The sequence below is a fragment of the Agelaius tricolor genome, unplaced genomic scaffold (genome assembly GCF_023055355.1).
Source record: "Agelaius tricolor isolate 1412-34295 unplaced genomic scaffold, bAgeTri1.0.p SCAF_6, whole genome shotgun sequence".
NCBI classification, from domain to species: Eukaryota; Metazoa; Chordata; class Aves; order Passeriformes; family Icteridae; genus Agelaius; species Agelaius tricolor.
The window spans coordinates 25,685,444-25,705,981 of NW_027269266.1; the positions used below are offsets into that span (position 1 = coordinate 25,685,444).

At 36.2% G+C, this 20,538-nt stretch overlaps 1 protein-coding gene across 1 annotated transcript in view; it reads right to left on the reverse strand.

Moving 5' to 3' along the window:
- The window catches only part of THSD7A (thrombospondin type 1 domain containing 7A), a 254,024-nt gene that overhangs the window by 171,483 nt on the left and 62,003 nt on the right, over positions 1-20,538 (reverse strand). The window contains exon 3 of the mRNA XM_071429098.1: positions 17,095-17,631. Coding sequence (XP_071285199.1) covers positions 17,095-17,266 — 172 coding nt within the window. The 5' untranslated portion in view covers positions 17,267-17,631. The remainder of the gene's footprint in view (positions 1-17,094; positions 17,632-20,538) is intronic.

Genomic DNA, 20,538 nt, shown 5'->3' on the forward strand with positions numbered 1-20,538 from the left:
CCATAGGACTATCTGCTACTACTGGAGACTACAAACTCCTTCCTTGCATTTTGCCTCTCAAGTTTTTTTGGGTGTTCTAACAGTCACTCTGGGAATACCCTGCTCTTTCAAGCATTCCAAAGTACCTGCTTAGTTCTGCTGGGATCTTTTCACCAGCAAAATGCAATAGAAGAAATACTTACTGGAAACTTTAAATAAATAAATATGAATTCTATCCAAACTCTGACACAGAAAACTGTTTTCTTATTTTGATCCAGTTACTAACAAGTTTCTAAATGTCAATAAAAGCCTCTTAGCTTTTATTTTAACCAAGTCTTTACATTGTTGAGGAAAGCATTATTTCATCATTTTAATGAAATTAAATAACTTTAGTAACTCTAAAATACTAATAAATGTGAAGCATTCCAACATGAAAATTTTATGCAATGTAACATTTATGCATTCTATGTGTTCATATTACAAGGAAATTGAATACATGTAGCCTGATTCCATACAGAGGTTTGTTTTTTGGTTTTCTTTTTTTAAAGAGACACAATTGATTACTTCTATTTGTGAAACTTTGCAAAAAAAAAAACCAAAAAAAAAAAAAACCCAGCAGTTTATGCGTTACCAAAATGCCAGAAAACGCCATGCTTTTATTTTGCATATAAAGTCCCAGATCGCTTACTGAAAACACTCCTACTTCTAAACAATATTCATACTTGGATGTCTCATATTTTCAAATAAATCTCAATCTAATTTTCAGACAATCCATCCTGAAAACAAATATGAAAGTGAATGCCTGAGCACTTGCAGATGAAATCTATACAGTCTACTCAGGAATCTGCAAAGTAACAGCTGGTGCTACAGCTGTTACATTCAATCAGGGAAGACAAGCAATACCATATGGCATGCTTTTCTAAAGCAGTTCTCCACACTGAATATCCAGGATACTATACTTAGGGGGAAGAAAGAGGGAGTTGAAATGCAACCATTGCTAATAATTAGTCCAATCCATCACAAATAATTACCAAAATGATTTGCCATTAATAATTCCTTACTGAGGGAACATTGCCCAAACAACAAAAAAGAAAGTCTCATGTAAGCCTTGTATTTTTCATTTAGAGAATCGCTTAATTACTTTTCAGTTTGTAAAATAGTGTTATTTCTAAACAACAGGAATAAATCTAGAAAGTACCATTTCAGGTTTCACTTTCAAGCAGGGATAGCATCAAGAGCTTTGAAGAAAGATAGATTAGTTCAGGAATCAAAATTTATGATGATGAAATTAAGGCTCATACTTGAAGGCATCAAGGTACCAAAAAGGAAACACACCTAAAAATACATAGGTTTAATCAGGAAAATGTTTCTTTTCTTCTTGTTACCTAGAAACTTTGTTTTTAACAACGAACAAAATACAAACTTTTTAAAAACTGTCAGGAAGAAAATTTTCTTACACTTTGAGAGAAGAAGCTAGTTCTGGTTGACAGAGATATATATTTATAGATATCATGATTTTATCTCTATATTCTGAAATGCAGTTATAACAACCTGTCACCAAATCCACTGAACTAACGGCAGAATACTCTGACACAAAGAGAACACATTATATGAAAACAACATGCTGAGAAAGTAGTATTAATAGTGCTTTGAGCTTTACTTACAACCAACCATTGTATTGACAGCTTTAACATATGTGATTCTCAAAAAAAAACCAAAAAAACCCACAAATCCTAAATATACTTTTTTGACAATGCACACTCTTCAAAAATATACTTTTATATAGTTTGCTCCAAATTTTCAGAAAAAGTTTAATACAAGCAATAAAAATATTGCATGATATGTAATTATGCTGAAAACCCACATGAAGGAATTTCCTTATTTAATACATTTATTGTAAAATACAGAAATCTGCTTCCTTATTTGGGCTCAGGTGCTCATCTTTTATTAAACATGGTTAGTTGACCTCTCTTTGAAAACTGTAAAGGGTTTTTGTGCAAAGTGGAATAAAATTGTCGTTTTCACAAATGAGGATTTTAAAGACATCAATAGTCAAATACAACAATCCAAAATGTCAGTAGCACTAGCTGCATTTCACAGCAACATTTACTGTTCCAAGGAGCACTGTTTATGACAACTCCACTGAACAGGGTGAATCCATCTGCCCCACTATTAGTCCATAGCTAAGAATGGAGCAGATAAACGCCAAACTTTCAGTCTGAGTTCACTGATTAAAGATCAAGTCTGAGACCATCTGCTGAGCTACAGTAATCTGTCAGGATGTTAGAAATCCTGACACTGAGAAACAGGCAACAAAGATCTTTCAGAAGAAAACTACATTAAGTAATTCTGTGGCATCACTACAATGATAGAGTCATTTCCAAGAGGCTACTTAGAATAACCACAAAGTATTTAGGAATATTCTAAAAACACAGAAGCACAAGATTATACTTGTGAAATATAACATGTTCTTACAAGCACATGAGCAATAATAAAATAGTCTAAGAAAATAAACTCTTAATTACACTAGGCAGAGCATAAATATTGCATTTCAAAATGCCTTATCCAATTTCCTGTTGGTAAACAAACTGCCAGTGTGAATGGTGTTAGCCAGTGTGAATAGCTGGATGGCACTGAAACTGCAGGCAATCTTAGAGCTACAAGAATGCTTATACATTTGTTACATCCCTGCAGCAGAAGGATTGTTTACCTTTCCAAATTGTACTAAAAAACTACATATGGATACTAAATTGGAAAAGTAAAATCATCTTAATACTTCAGAAAAACAAAGGCTAACCAAAATTATCAAAAAATAATGACTTAATTACTAATTCATCAAAAGGCATTCCACAAGCCTGACCTTTAAAATCAAAATAGGTGTTGCTTCTGTGCTGCTGGGATCAATTTCTGTATCTTTACCAGCATAGCAGATTGATGCCTTATTATCAAGGCAGATAAAAGCAGCAGCTTGGAATCATTCTGAACTGCCTGACTCATAAATGGCTACCATGAAGTAAATTTCAATTTGAAAGCTTTTCCATTATGAAGGTTTTTAAAAAACTTCTTCTCATTTTGAAACTCTTCTTGAAACCAGTTATTTTTAAACATACATAGCATTCTCTGCTTTGGAAACAGAATAGCTGTGAAAAGCTTATTTAGACACAAAATCATCACCAACAGCCAAGCCATGGGTACTCATTTACCAGATTTCAAAATTATGGGTATTATACTTGAAAAACTTAATTCACAGAGACTTTGTTATTGCAAGGAGTAAATTCTTTTTCACATACACTGCATTGAAATTTGATTTTTTTTTTTCCCTACAAATCCAAAGCACCTCAGAGGTCGTAAGAACCACATGAGCAAGTAGCAATTTCCATTACTTCAATTCCATAGAATATTTTTCTTGGTAGAAGCAAAAAGGAGAGAGATATGGGCTGTGCACATAAATCAGAAGAACTAAGATCTTGAACCATTAACTACAAATATACAGTAGCTATAAGAATTATCAAAAATCTACATTAAACTTCCCCCTCACCTAAAAAATACATCCTTCATTACAACTGAAAAATTAAAGGATGCAAGAATATCTTATGCTAATCTAAAACTCATATATTTGTTTTCTTACCAGGTCTGCTTGATAAAGGGAAGACAATGAGCATTGGCATTATGCTCAGAATAGATTCTAGCAGGTACCCATATTCCTGAAGGATAAGGGAGTTACCTTTTCTAAAAATTAACTAAACTTGCTCCTAGAAAGATTCAAATTTACCTCTCTCTTGACTGTGATGAAAAGAAAAAAATCCACACAGTTGTTGAATGAAATGGAATTAGGTAAAAAGCAAAAATCCCTGTTTACAGATAGTATAGATATGTGTCATATTTTGTTTATTAAGCTTACACTAAAAGTTTATCACTTTTTTAGGAAGTGAGGAAAAACTTGTGATCTCTCAATGTCATAGACTGGATGATATCATGAGTATCACATGTGACAAGGTGGCTCATTCCCTGGGAAGTAGAGCACAGCAAACCACTGACAGCTTTATCAATTTCCTTATCTGGCATTCCAGGTTATCTTTGAGGCCCCAGGCTCTAGAGAACAGCAGCCTTCTGAAGCACCAAATGTCTCCACAGAGAGTAGCTGAATATTAAAATCCACTTTTGCATTGCTATCATGATGTGCCTGATATTCAGGGCTTGTAACTTATACAGATCTAGAATATCATTAACAAAAGCACCCAACTTATTCAAGCTTTGTCTTCTAATTTCAATTCATCTTTCACAAAAATTTTTAGATGTTGACAGCATGAGATAAATAAGACCATCTTCATGGTTCATCTTTCTCTTTGGAAGTACATTAACACAACGCGACAAAAAGGATGAACCACAATTTCTTGATGCAGGTAGAGGCTTATGGCAGTACAAACATGTTTCTTCTCCAGAATCCTGAACAGTTATTGAAAGGGCAGCAGGAACAGACCCAGGTCACAGCAACAAACCTCTCATACAGCATCCATCAGCCCACTGAAACAAAAGAAGGGGAGGATATGGAAGTGCTAATACAAGCCATGTGAGAAACTGGGATGAGGACCTAAAGACTATCATATGTACCAAAAACAAATGGAAAAACAATAATCATAGATGATAGATCTGAAAAATTAGTAAAACTTCTATATTATACAAAAACCTACTGTGTTTTAAAGAATTAGTCAAAATGTTTCATTTCTCATCTATCTGTACTTGACACAGAGTTCAATATGTTTAAGAAAACAATCCATATCATATCAAACTGATGGCAACTGAGATATCAGAGGAAAATGTCCACATTGTAGTTTTTTGACTTTTCTGTTTGTGTGCGTTGTTTTAGTCTCCTTGGTTGTTATGTTGCTTATTTTTATGAATAGGTTCTGCATGAAAAAACTTCCGTGTGCTTCATAAGTTTATTAAATAAGTGATTAGGAGTAAACTCAGTGAGTGGAAAGTGTATGTATTTGGGCAATGATCACATTTCAGAAGGAAGTAATTCTCAGCCTGAGGTTGGAAGTCACATTAAACCAATTAGAGTAACCATTATGTAAATGGCAGGTCCTGTGCTGCTTGGCACAGCACTTGTCAGTGGATTTATCAGGAAAGATTAGACTTCATGAAGCACAGTTCAGCTAAGTCATAGCTGAGGGGCATGACAACTGACAAACTGCACTTGAGTCATCTAGCCATGAAGGTAAAAAGGATTTAAAAAAAAGCAAACTAATTATAGAGCAACATACAAACAATAGTGTAGACTTTCTATTACAGTCATAGAAACTCTACTGCTTAAAATATTTAGAATAAATGTAAAGCAGAAATTAGGAAAGACATGGTGGTTTGGGAAGAAAGAAGAGAAAAAGGGGTTAATTATTCAGCCTCATTAAATTTTTCATCAGAAGCAGCAAACTATCATAGCTTGAGCATTTTCTTTTTCATTGGAGTGCTTTTTAATATTGACATCCAACCAATTATGTTCAAACTAATTCCCAGAATGCTGTGAGACTGTAGCTACTTTCAGAAGTTTTTCCACATTAATGAACTGTATTATTTTTTCATTAGAAGCTCCAGTATGCTCTGAGACATACAAAGTGGAGAACAGAAAACCACCCTGAATAGAACATATTCCACAAAAAGTCTTTGGCTTTCTTAATGAATTTCTCTCTTCAGGGAGTCTTCTTCATCTTTACTTTAAAAATTCAAAACGAAAAGCTGCACTTCTACTTCAAGTGGACTCCTCCTTTATAACCAATTGCAGCAAAATATGTGAACTCTGTGCCTAAGCTCCAGACAAAGGTGAAATTACAGAACACAGAAGATTTATAGATCTTTTTATTTGACATGATATCTTTTATGGTCTACATTCCAATTTATATATTTGGGGTTGTTTCATTGTTTTTTCAGATATGCCCGACTAGATTAAACTACTTTAATAACATTCTGAAGATTTAATAAGCCTTAGCTAATGATAGCTTGTTTCTTTTTTACATACTCTCAATGAAAAAAAAACCAGTTAACAAAAAGGCATTGTATTATCTGATTCATTACACAGCAAGCAGGGCATCTTTTTTATGGCTTCTTAATATATTTTGTCTTTTCTTTCCAAAATAACTCTCTCTGGAAATATTTGCATAAAATGTGATGAATGCCTGTCCTAAAGGGGAGTGAAATTGCAACACAGAATTGCATTAGCAACAATATAGGCATGACAAGACTGAAAACTAATTCTTTATTCTTCCCTTTAACATTTTCTTTTTAATTAAATTGCACTTTTTCTTCATCTCATCTTCTCCTTAAACCTATATTTTGTTAACAAACCCCTGCCTGTAGTTGTGCTACTTATCACTCTCATGGGATTATATACAGAATGTATTCCATATATAGAAATAAGTAAATAAATAAAACCAAATAATAGTAACAACAACAAGAAGTTTCTGGATAGCAGTGTGTTATACTGTCTGAGAAACAACATACTTCGAAGGACATGGGCTTATATACAGGAAAGTGCCTTTAATGAGCTAAACCTGCAAATTCACAAGGCACATTCACAACCTTTGTAAAAGACACATAAGTTACTGTACAAGCAAATTATCTACCATTTTTCTTAAAATGGCTTACACCAAACAATAGCACCTACATGTGAACAGCAATATGTCATTTCCTCTGAGACACAGGTTCAATGGTTTGTCTCTTTCAAGTCTCCAAATAATACTCTTACCAGTATGAGAAAACCCATTTCTTAAATGAAAGTGATGAGGACATTATGTAAGCAACAGATTGTTCAAGAGACTTTTTTCTGCATGCATGGCAGGAATTTTTAGTTCACTGAATTGTCACTCCATTTCTATCCATCAATTTCCTTTTACATGTGAGGCTTTAGCAAAATATACCTATTTTAAATACCTACTTCTGCATCCAAAAAGTAAAATCTTTATTGCCCAATTTGGCTTCTGGGGACCCTGATCCTTAAACTATTACTTTCCTGTTAAGAGAGAAACTAAGCAGTATACAGCTCAAAAGAAACTATGAAGCATGTAATCTAGAAAATTCAGAGACTTCAAGAGAAGGCATTCACTACACCACATCCTCAGAGCAATAAAATTAACTTCTTGCAGAGTTAAGATAAAAAAAGGCAAAAAAGTGATACTTGCTCAAAAAACAAGTTGTACTGTAGTTTTACAACAAACTCACAATTTTAAATTTACTGTTATCACGTGTAATTGGCAGCACACCTGGTAGAATAGCTCAAATCTGTACTGTGACAAAAGCGCCAAGACTCAGTTATAATCAGTACATGTGCTCATCACCTGGAGTTCTTCCATAAAGCTTTTAAAGTATATTTAACATAGAGGGGAAGAAAATATCAATCACCTATACAAATCTGTCATGAAATGTACTTTGTGAAGTTTCAGAGAGCACAGACAATAACATTTTCCTGCAGCTCCCTACAAAGACATGAAGTACAGCACAGAAAATAACCTGAATTTCCTGGCTTTATGGTTCAGGTACCCAAACTACTCTCAAGGTGTTGACATCCATATATCAAGTTGAAATATGGAGAGTCATGAGTCATTCATCCATGTCAAGTTAAAGACTACAAACCTTCCTTACATGCTCTGTCACTTTATCACTCTTCCTCCTCTTCCTTTCATTATCTCCTGCATGGCACCAAACACACCTTGCAGGAACAAGTCAGTCTTTCTAATGCTGCCATCTAAAAAGCAATGCTGACTGTGAACTTCATTTAGGATTACAAAAACAAACAAATAAACAAGCAAAAAAAAAAAGTTGCTTCAATGACAGCCTTCAAAGTATAGCTCTTAAAAACTGCAAGCTCAGCAGCCATGTCATTCACCCTCTTCCTCTAACCCAGGAATTATTTGTCTGAAAACCACAGGAAAATTAAATCAAGCAAAAAATTCCTCACAACGTGTATTTGATTAAACCACCAGTAGAACACTGCAAAAGAAGCAAAATTTTACACAACACAAGTGATCTTTTAAGATAATCAAGCACATTCATATGAAATTCAAAACAAGTTTTGCTACTTGCAAGAAGAAGGCATGACTGCTATATCTGAATGCAGAAATGCTAAGTAACTTTTACAAACACGCCTCTTCTCCTAATATCTTCCCCCAACAACGGATTTTGGAACTATCACACAGAGAATTAGCTTTCCAAGGTTTTTTATGATGTTATTTTCTTATGAAAACAATTCTCTCCTCCAGTATCCTCTAGTATGGCATCTTGATATCAGCTATTTGAACTACTTGATGTTATTTGGATGCTCATTTAGAATGTTAATAAATTATCTTCAGATCTTTGTAAACAGCATCTTTAACAAGTCATAATTATGTTGTTTTGCATAAAGCTGTGGAACATGGAACACCAGCAAATGAAGATAATTCAGTTGGGCTAGGCATTGTACAAACAGAAGTCATTATAAAACAATCTCTCTCTGTTCTGTTAGAGAAATAGAGATTTCTCTAATGGCTCAGTGGTAAAATAGCTATTCCCCAGCACACATGAGGAGAGTTATACCATTGTTCACCAATAAAACATTCCATTTTGCATAATACAGGAGGTAGAAAGTAATAATGTCCCTCATTAAGAAATTTCTTATTGGATTAGTGGATATCATCAATCTTAAAAATGTTTGTCTCACTACATCAGAAACCCTTTCCAATTAGTACCCTCAAGCTCTCTATATAATACACACTGCGAGGAGTGGTCACACAATCTCTTTCCCCCTCAAAGTACCTATGGAAATCTCTCACTGGTATTTGGACATTGGAAAGCTTGCTTTCTAGCAACATCATTCACAAGGGATCACACAAGAAACCTCCACTTGAGCCACTCAATAAGGCCTGCATCTCATGGCACTCCTCCCCTGAATCCATGCAAACACACCAGATTTTCCCCTCTCTACTCCACGGACATGAAACTGCCAAAACAATCTTGGCAATGCTCACAAAGTACAGAAAGCAATCTAAAAACCTCCAGCTATTGTGGTCTACTGATGACTTTGAGCAATGTCAGCAGCACCAAAACTCAGAGTGCTAATTAATGCTGAGAACGTGCTGATTGCTACAAAAAATGGCTGTTGGATTTTGTTTGAAATTCCAGACACTGATAAGTTTAACACTGTACAGCACTCATATGAAAATGGTAAGCATTGGGATTTCCCAGGGGAGAATAATTTGTGCTAGCAGTAACAAATTGCTTGCATTTAATTTGACTAAGTTTTAGTATCTACATAGTACAGTTATTTAAATTGTGATTATTTAGGAAAACTTTTACCCAATAATATGAATCCTTAGGATTTCTCTATATGGTTCTCTCTTCTAATTATTCCATTACTTTAGTGACTCCATATATTTTTTCTGCCTTACTAGACAGAAACAGACATAAGAAGAAAGAAGCCATAAATAGAACCTAAGCCAGTGCTACTGTTGCCTCCCACTGTGGGCTCTGTCAGCCCATCATCTTCTCTGTGGTGCTACACAAACCCACCAGATCTTAAACTTCTGTTACTGAGAATTTTAATATATCTCTACCCACCTAAGGAACCCACCACCTTTTTCAGCTTCACTAGTCTATGAAAGAGAAACAAGAGATTTTGACTGGACATGCATCCAGAAAAAAGGTCAATCTGCCCTGTTACAAAGAGAGGACTTGTTTGTGAAGAGACCACAGAAGAATAGAATAAAAAAAGACATGTGAATCCAGGACATTTCAATAAACAGGATAAATATATGTATTTTCCTTTACCCCAGAAATTACTTACAATACAAAGTGTAATGCACAATTTAATTAATACCATAGAAAATTTTAACTCAAAATATTGATTCTTACTTGTCTTTAATAATACTGTACTCTCTATTATGGGAATTGGGCATTCTGTTAAATCTGGAGTTACTGTGTTAAAAGATACACACTTCTGTTATCTGAACTCGGTGGACACACAGGATAAAAAATGACATCAAGTGAAATAGGGAACTGTAAAGTTAAACCCTGGTCTATAAGGTATTAAAAAACCTGAATTAATTCAGCACTGGATCCCAGCCTACAGAATAAAACCCATAGCTTTTGAGGCATTCTCCTATTCCAGCATCCCTATGAGCTGAGGGATTGAGCTGATCCAGTTAGCATAAGCACTTCAGGGCACTTGCTAAAAACAATCCAGACATCCTCTGCTACCAGTACAACATTACCAACTACCATTTTTGACTTTTCTGACAGCTTCAAAATGCCATCCTCCAAGTGAAATCAACCATTACCCTAGCATATAGTACTTGTTTATCTTAACTAGAGGTTTATAATATCAGCCACACTTTTCTATTTTCCTACTTCAAATATGGCAAAGTAGATGCATAAGAAAAAGAATTTCACAGCACAACATTTTTATCCAAACATTTAAATATTTACTTTGATTTTGTTAAATAACGACAGAATACTAAACAACAGTTATAAATAATTTCCTTAAAGAACCCATTTTCTGCATCTCTGCCAAATATTCTGTTGCCAGGCTGCACTACAAGTCTTTTGCATTAATCAAAGACTTAACACATGCTTTGCAAAATTTCTTTTGAATAAAATATCTGAAAGGGTATTTTATAAATGAGGGCAAAGAGCAACAGTGATGAACATGCCTAATGAAAATGAATATGTCCTTATTCAAGACCCACATGGACAAGCCCTATTTGACCACATAAAATCAGATTTAACTGTGAGATGACAGCAAAGAGTGTGGTTGCTTAGATGCACATAACAGAGTGTAATAAAAGTGATAAATTCTAATTAATATGAATTTATGCAGTGTATGTGTAACCAACACTTAATCAGATTCTATCCTAGAGGATCATTTATATTTAGCAGTAATATTTCTTTAGCACATTTTGCTTGAATAATTCTTATTCTTTGAAAAGGTGATGAAATACAGTTTTTCTTAATATTCCTTTTTTCTTATTCTGTAACTGAAGACCAGAGAATCAAAAAGATGAATCCCCCCAAACACCTTTTACAACCAATGACAGCTTAAAAATCTTGACAGACCTCTCTCCTCAAGGATATGCAGGCACCAGCTGAAGTTCACCATGCCATAACTAGGGCTTAATTTTCCCTTGAAGAGGTCCTCACTGCCCTCTTTCATCATCATATGTGAATTCCCTTCCTGACAATTAGGCCTCAAGATAAAACATCTTTTAGTTTTAGCATTTAGCATTTTCCCTAGCATCTAATCCTCCTCTTCAGATCATTTCTGCATAATCTCTTTAAAATCAGGATTTTCCCATTTACTGACACAGGCTTATCTGTCTTCAGTCTCAAGGTGCAATTATTGCAAGGAGTCTTTACTCAGGTTTTAAAAACAAACCAAAAAAATTTTAAAAAATAAATCACAAAAAACCCCAAACAAACAAAAAAAAAAGAAGAAATACTGGAACAAATGGGGGAGTTTCACCTATGCAATGGAACAGCTCAAGATGACACAGCCCTTGGAAGGCTTGCTTTAATCAGAGGTTTGGTTAGGTAATTTTTCTCTTTCCCTCTTCCCTTCTGATAATTCCTGTCAGTGTGTATTTAGATACAATTTGAAATGCCTGCTGGATTGCCAGTCCTAGGAAGGACTTCTGTCCTCCTCAGGCATTAATATGAGATAGGAACACTCAATGCAGTGAAAATAGGACAGTCCTAGGGTCATACAGAGGGAAAATAAAACAGACTTTTAATTCTGTGATTTTATGGATTTTAGGCACCAAAGATGTTACAAGAGGAATTTCAGAACTGTTGAAAATTCCACTTTTGAAACCAAACTATTTTTAAACTAGATTTGGCCCTTAGAATGTAAAACCTGACAGGGATGCAATGGTGCAGATGTTGCATTTGCTGCTCTCTATGGGAAAGTAGGAAACCAAGAGGTTGAAAATCAGAAGAGTATTGAGACCCAAGCTCATATCAAGCAGTGAAGGGAGATTTGGTTACAAGATCCCAAAGTAACACCTTGAAACAGAAAACATTCGTTTATAGGCTCTGGAACTAGGAGGCCTTTGTGTAACACTCTTGCCAAGGTAATGGAACAAGAATAAATCACATACAGATACTGTTTGAAAAAGATCAAAAAGTGATTAAAAAGAGATCTTGCCTGCAGAGTTTACAACACCCCTCTGTCCCCAGTAGAAACCAGCTGGCCCCTGGTTTCACTCCAGGCCTCCGTTACCCCAAAAGTACTATGATATTCTGTATGTTGCCCACACACATTATTGCCTTTGCTCTAATTCTTGACTGCATCAAAGATTGAGCAAGTTATCATCCAAGGACCAATTCTCATCTAGGTGACACAACATGAGCAGGAAAATACAGATACTTAATTGTTCTCTTCAGGAAACAATGCCTTTTTCCTCCTTCCACTTTAATTTTGAAACAGCGCTGTTACCCACAGAAAGCCCATTTCAAGTTCTACTCTTGTTAAAAACAAGGGGAAAAGTCAAACTGCAATTGTTATACCAATAACTAGTCTCAGTATCAACAGTTGCAGATATCTCAAATAATTCTGCAGAGCTACACCATCTATACTATCTGAGATCTGATCAAGTCTTCAAAACAAATAATGATGGAAAAGGCACTGCCTCCTGGATTTTTGTTTCATGACTTCTTTTGTTACAGAAATATTTATCCAATGCTGCATCTTCCACTTCAAAAGTGTTATGTGCACTATTTCAAGCTGTTGGAAGATATAATTTTAATGTGATCAAACCTTGCTGATGTAGTGCATTCTTCAGTAATTAATCTGCATATTATATATATATATATATCTCATAGTAACTGTAGGCAAGCATTACACCCAACACTGACAGCACATCACAGATCAACATGTGAATTCATCTAGAATTCATCTAACAAAAACATATGAAAGAGAGGGTAGAAAGAAGTAAGAGACTTCTGATGGGGCAAGAAGCACCTATGCTTAGTCAGTTGTGTAAAGGAATGGTAAATATATGTCCTGCATGATGAAACGAGAGACTAAGAAAAATAGGCATCTTCATGTAAAGGGAAGAAAGTGACAACTTCATGGGTATCTCCATTTAAGAATCAGCAGTCATCACATTGTTCACTGCAAAACTTACAGATACAACAAGATCTTAGCCTATGGTGGGCAGTTATCACAAGATCATAAGGTGTCTTTGAATATGAAAATCACAGAATGGGTGAGGCTGGAAGGGACCACAGTGGGTCATCTGGTCCAACCTCCCCACCTAAACAGGGTCATCCCAGAGCACACAGGACAGGATTGCATCCAGACAGTTCTTGAGTATCTCATGAGTTCATGAATATCTCATGAATATCTCCACAGCCCCCTGGACAGTCTGTTCCAGTGTATGGTCACCTGCACAGTAAAGAAATCCTCCTTGTATTCAGATGGAACTCCCTGTACATCAGTTTCTGCCCAGTGCCTCTTGTTTTATTGTTTGGCAACACTGAGAAGAGCCTTCTTCCAGTCTTGACAACTCCCTTTCAGATTAAATTCAATAATATTCAGCAAAATTCTAAAGCAAATCATAAAAGTTAAGGTAGAATAAAAATGGCATTTGAGAAACTCACAGAAGTTCAGTGCTGCTGTGTAGAACCTGAAGCAAACAACTGGTCATTGCAAATGAAATCAGTTAAATCAGAGAAAGAAAATTATTGATGAACAAAACATGCCATTAAACATCTTTTCAACAAAAACAGTTCAACACTTGGCAGTCTGTGTCAGCCCCACACCAATATAATCACCAGTCCCCAGTTTCACAACTTCTCTTCCATGAGTGGCTAAAAGCTGCTGCTGTCTAGCTCAGATCATCAACCAGATCCACACCATGACTCAACACTGGGAATCTTCCTGTTTCATCACTTTACTTAATTTATGTTTAAAAACCATGATGGCTTTCCCACTGACCACACAAAATGAACCAACTCTGTATTTGTAACTGAATAAAATGCATACACCAGGTCTGCACAGAATGGAATGAGAAAGTTTGGTGAGAAACCTAGTTCACTCACTTGAAGCTACAATCAACTGTGCTCATTAAAATGTGATCCAAAACTCTGAAGGTCCATTAAACACACCAGAACATCAAATACCCATTCTCTCAAGAAATCAAAAAAAGTAACAAAAGCCAAAATTTCAAAGCAGTTTCAGCTGGAGCAGTAAAAATGACTCAGTGATGGCACCCATATCACAAGATGGGTAGAAATTAGAAGGGACCTCTGGAGATAACTTTTAGCTCAACTTCCCTGCTCAAAGCAATTATTCACAACATTGTATATGTTGAATCAAAGATAACTAAACCTCCAAATGGTTAAAGTGAGTATTGCAATAACCTCAGATTTTTATGGCAGTAGACTGGAGGATGGTAGTAAACAGGAAATCAGGTCCTCTGAGAGTTTTTCATGGATTGAAAGCAAACACTTGAAATTTGAATTAGAACACTCCTCCCCTCTTTCCAACAAAACAACAACAACAAAAAAAGAAAAAAAAAAACCCTTCAAACCCCATAAACATAAGAAAACATAAAAAGAAAACTATTATTATATAAAACAAAGCATGCCTCAACTCAAACCTCATAGTCATTGCACATTATTGTCAAGGGCATCCTTAAGAAAACATAATGCAGTAAAGCAGTATAGAAGACACAGAGTAGACATTATTTTATAAACCTTTAGAAATAAAAACAAGACAGATGCAAGTCATGAACAGCACTTAGAAAAGCTGATGACAGACTAAATTCAATACCAAAATAGCGTGGTTCTCAAAAAATGGACACAAGAGGTCCCAAAAGGCCTATAATCCAGCTAATTGCCTTGACAAAGTCTCAGCCACATTCTCCTGACCTCTCTCATTCACAGAAGGAGAAGGAAAATATCATCTGAAGTGCATGAGCTCACTACTGTTCAGTTTTGGGTTTCTCTCTGATACTTTAGCTGAACCCTGTACCTCCCATACTACATGTCACTTCAGCCCACTGACCAGCAATTCTTCCAGTTCACTTTCTAGATCCTCCCACGACTGGAGGGAGGGAAAACAAAAGAATTCAATATACAGCTGAGAAAAAGAGCAGAAAAATTTAATTTGGAGCCAAACAGAGATGCAGTGTCTTATTCACTGCATCTTGCCTTTCATCATCTGAAAAGAGCCACTCTTGTTTTTCATTACTTGTTTTTCATCTTGTTTCCATTTCATCACTGATGTTATGGCTGCAGTATTTCTTACTGTAGGCAAAACAGGGGAGAGATGTCACAGAAGAAAAGATGAAGAGAAGAGCTAGCTCTTCATCAGGCGAAGTAATTGGATCATACCTGTCCTACACAAAAGTTTCTTAAGAGCAGTCTTTACCAGGAAGGGAGAAAGGGGGTGAAGACAAAAGCCAACACAGTTTCCTTGGTGCTGGTTTAGCTGACATTACTTCAGAGCACGTGTACCATGTGCAAACTAAGGGGAGTTAAGTCCATAGCAAACCGATTGCATGTGTTCTAAAGTAGTAGTTCACTAGAATTATTATTATCCTCAAACTACATTACTGTTTTAATATTTTTAAATACAATCCATTACACTGTTAAATGGAGACATAATAAAATGCTGGAGAGTTTATTCTGCTGATGCCTAGCAACTTAGGGTAAATGTGAAATGCTTTATGAAAATGTTATATTATTATTGTGCCTTTCCATAAACCTGTGCATATATATCACCTCTTTTTAAGTGTGTGTTGAACATTTACAGATCTGTAATGGAACTGTAAATTGTTTTTAATTTGTCAACAGTTTAAAGGGAAAAAAAGGTCACTGTCATTGTGTAACCCATCTTGCAGTCAGAAGTGAAAGTTGCAAAGGATTTTCCCTTCTTCATATTTCTCTTTCTAGTGTTATTGGAAAGCTTGTCTTCTTGTTTAAATGAATTTCCTTTTAATCTCCTCCCTGAGCAGCTGGATAGATGGAGCCTCTTAAAAAATTCAGGATATCACTGTAATTGTAAATTGATCTGCTTCTGTGGCAGAAAGCAGTGTCCCTCCATCTAGGAAAGAGACTGTCTTCTCCAAGTTATTTTTCAGACAAATGATTAATTTGCAATCTCCCCTATTATTTTATTATCCTTTAATGAAAAAACACTTTTTCAACAAATCTACTACTTTTTGGACTGTTTTGTTCCTGACAACATACAGGAAAATAAGCTAACTGCCAAAGCCAATGTGAAATATTTCCCAGTCAGAAATTTTTAAATTTTCTAAATGAGAGTTTGATTCTACTTACATATGAACTGCAACTCTATCAAGACAACTAAAATGCACATATTCATCACTGCTTAAGTCCTGAATTAATGTAATATATTAATAGACACAGGAAAATTCCCCACTGATTTTTAATGCAGAGTTAAGGTTGAAACACTGTTATGACTATGCAATCTTTAAAGCAGACACGTAACTCATTAGGATCAAAGTAGGGGAAATTATCCATCTACTGTGGTGCTGAATCCACATAGCCTATTTGCCTTTGGCTCTTTGGTTATGAGATCTGGCATCACTTGGATTATTTCACCTAATCCATCATTAGCTTTCACGTGTCCTATATACCGTGGAATAAACCTAAATTTAACAAACCCATCTCCCCATCAATTACCACACTGAATATATTACGTGTCAGCAGAGGACACAAAGATTAGATGTGCTGAATCACATCTTTCTTTGTGAAAATTCAATATGTTTAGAGCACTTTTAACGATGCTGACTCCAATTGTAATAATTGTTCCTTCTCATTGATGACAGGCACTAATGCTCTAACCTTTATGTACAACACAGAGCTGCTAAACAGAATTAAAAATATATAAGAGATCCCAGTAACAGTGCCACAGACTAAAATGTGGAGTTTTTTAATTGTAATATTTGCCTAGATGGTGGAATCCTGTAAAATGACCTATATTCCCCCTATAATCCTGCCAGTAAACATTAGTTATTTCAGATTAACTTTCTCCCTCCACATACACAAAGCACACAAAAAGGTCACTACTTACAACAAAAACTCAACACGCTGCTGTTGCGCTATCACAGCACCCCGACTTACCGGTCTTCCACAAATACACGGATGAAGTTTGAAATTCACTTTGTGCACGCGTGTCCCAGCTCGCCAGCAGCAGCAGCAGCAGCAGCAGCCCGAGAGCTGCCCCGCAGCGGGCGGGCACGGCAGGAGCCCCCGGCCCGCGGCGGCGGGGAGCGCTGCCCTCGCTCAGCCCCATGCCGCCCGCAGCCGCCGCCGACACCCGCAGCACCGCCGCCAAGCCTTCCTCACACGATCCGCCCCTCCTCAGAATTTCCTCGCGGGGAGAAAGGGACCGCAAAGCTCTCTCCCGCCGCCGTGCATGGCAGTTGGAAAGGAAAAGCTGTTTAACACCAGGGAACAATAGAGTCCTCGCTGGCTCCGGCTGCTATTGCTGCTGCTGCAGCAGCTCCTCGTGCCGGTATGGTCGCTGCTCCACGCTCTTCCATTCAGCGCTTATAGCAGTTTTCCATCAGCTAAAAGCGAGACAGCTGTCCGCAGGGGGCTCCAGCTGACTGAGCAGGTTATCTTGCTCTGGGAGGCAGCAGCAGTCATTTACACCAGCTGGAGAGAGTGAGAGACAGAGAATCAGGGATGAGGAGGAACACAAATAGCCCAGCGCTCTAATCTCAGCGCAGAGAGTGACTGCAAAAGGCTGGCTTCCCAGACACGTCTCTCCCCGGAATATCCCAAATGATACACACTAAGAAGAAAAGAAGAAATCATCATCAGACATACTTCAGAAACACAAATCATCCGACCAGAACAGATATAAACAGAACAATATATAACAATTAAGAGAGCATCAGACATTTGTCCTGGTAATACCATGTACGCTGCATTAACCATTTTGTAAACAACAAAAAAAACAAGTGATTACACATGCATTGAACAGACAATTAAGACCATATAAAGGGAAATTTAAGAAAATGTAGAAAAAAAATGTAAAAACACTACCTTGTCTTGCATATATTTATCCAATCTATTTCAGGTAATGGCATACAGCTATCTGCTCTGAGGAAAGATGAATATGTGTGTATGATAATGTGTATGTATGTGTAAGCCCATCACTTCTGTGGTAGATGAAGTGTGCACATAATATATAACACAAGATAGCATCCTTTCTTATCCAGCAAGTATGTACACACATATACATGCATAAACGTCAACTGTGTAATTTAAAATAATTTGAAGATCAAGTTATCAATCATTTTACATATGAAAGTATGCAGGCTACATTAGGCTGTCAAGATGGTACAAAAACGTGGAGAGAGACAAAGCTTTTTAAATAGGGATCTTTATCTCTCCCACACACTAAGCAGTGAACAGAAACTATAACAAGCCTAAAGATTGGGCTTCTGACACCTATAAACTGGGAAGCAAATGAGGAATTTTCAAGAAAAGCAATATCATATTCAGAAAGTTACATTAAAAATGCAAACAAAAATACACAGTAAGAACACAGGACCCAGAGTTGAAAAATGATGGAGCTATTGTTGTTTAAAGAAGAAACCTTCAGTCAACCTCTCTTGGGACGCCTGTCATTTTGCACAACCTTCCCAGACTCAGCCTTTTCACATGCATTAGATTAAAATCAGTTGTGATCAAATAATTCCCAAGTCCTTGCCTGTTTAAATATTCTGACATCAGAGCAAATTAGCAATGTTGAAGGTTGCAAATTCGTCTTTGTTTACTTTCCACTCTGTTACGCCTCTAAGAGGGAATTAAAGGCTCAGGGAGCTATAGCACCATGAGGCTGTGATTAAGAGAGATAAGCAAGTGTGGATTACTGTTCCTCAGCTGTTGAAAAACAGGCAACAATCAGGAGATTATAGGTTGATAAGGGATACATAGAAAGCCATGATCTTAACAAATTTATATCATCCTGATCCAGAACTTGTACCCTCAGCTAAAAGCACTTCAGGAGATACATTTTATTCACTTCTACATCATGCTGTATTAGCTTTAGAAAACATGGTTTCCTCTTCAGCCTTTGCCTTGTACTAGAGAGAACACTGATATAAACCAAAATTTTTTCTGAGTTCATTGATTTACATCAATTTTAAAGCTACATCCGTGTTTAAGTTAATCACATGCACATTATTTAACAAGCTGTGCAGAGGGACTTGAGAATATTCAACATAATAAAAATAATGCCAGCTTCACAATTTATGAAAAGTAGGATTAAGAATCTAAGGGTTTAAAGAAGTTTTCAAAACCTCAGGAAATCTACAACAATAGCTGTATTGACTTGCATACTTAAAACATATGTATCTTATAGATTCCTTTGAAAAATTAAAAGTAAACATTGGCTTTTTAGCCAGAACTATGCATGAGAGGAAGACTCAAGTTTATAGAGAGACTAGGGGAAAAGGCACCCTTTTCAGAGTTATTAAATACAATGGATTCTATCTGGAATTTTTAATGAATGTATAAAGAAAGCCTCTGAGAATATTTTGTACGTGACTCAGATCATCTGGAAACATCATCAGGGAACAGATCATCCATGTAGTTGGCACAATGAATCAAAGTGGGTTTTGACAGCAGAACAAAGCAGCATCATGAGAGAGGGTAAGCACATGTACACAAACACTCAAATATTTTCTTATATTTGTGCAACTATAGAACTGCATATTTCAAAACTATTAAAATATAGATTATCAAAGTAAAATATTTTCACACTACTTTTTATGGTTTTACCATTTTATCAGTCATAAAATCAATGGACCACAAAAGAATAATTCCACTTTTTTTTTTTTTTTTTGTCAGAAGGTATAATGAATTAAAACTGTTCAGAAATAGGTCACAGAGACAAAATGGAAGGAATATTTATTATGCAAAAATATTTGTATGTCTGGAAAAAAAGAGGATTTCTGAAGAGCTGGTTTTGGGACTCAGTTGCTTATGCCTTACATGCACTCATCTTTTACTCAGGATAGGGAAAGGCCAGTGATTCCCCAGGCCAAAGAGTAGGCTGGTGCCTGAAGACAAACACCAACAACAACCTCCCCAACCTAACTGCAGGAATTAGACTTCTCAAACAAGAGGGAATATATCCTGATTTTAAATTTCAGTTGCTATCAGCATGCCTTTCTGGGAATGCTGTTGTTAGCCATTTCCAGTGTACCTGATGCCCTATTATCCTCTTATTTGCTACAGTGAACGTGGGACCTCCCTCCAGTAAACAATGCACTATTTCCAGCCTACTGGCAATCTTCTAATAGATACTTAACAATCATAATTTATCAGTTGTTTATGGCTTAGACATTCCCAAATAAATGGTTAAGTATTTCTGAGAAGAAGCTTCTAGATAAAGCATAGAAATAAACTACAACTGACATTAGTATGCATATCACAAACTTAATAGTGCAATTGTGGCTCCTTAGAGCACCAACAAGTGACACTCAAGAGATACAATTATATATTTATACACAGAGGTGGCACCTGGAGGTATGGTTTAGTGGTGGACTA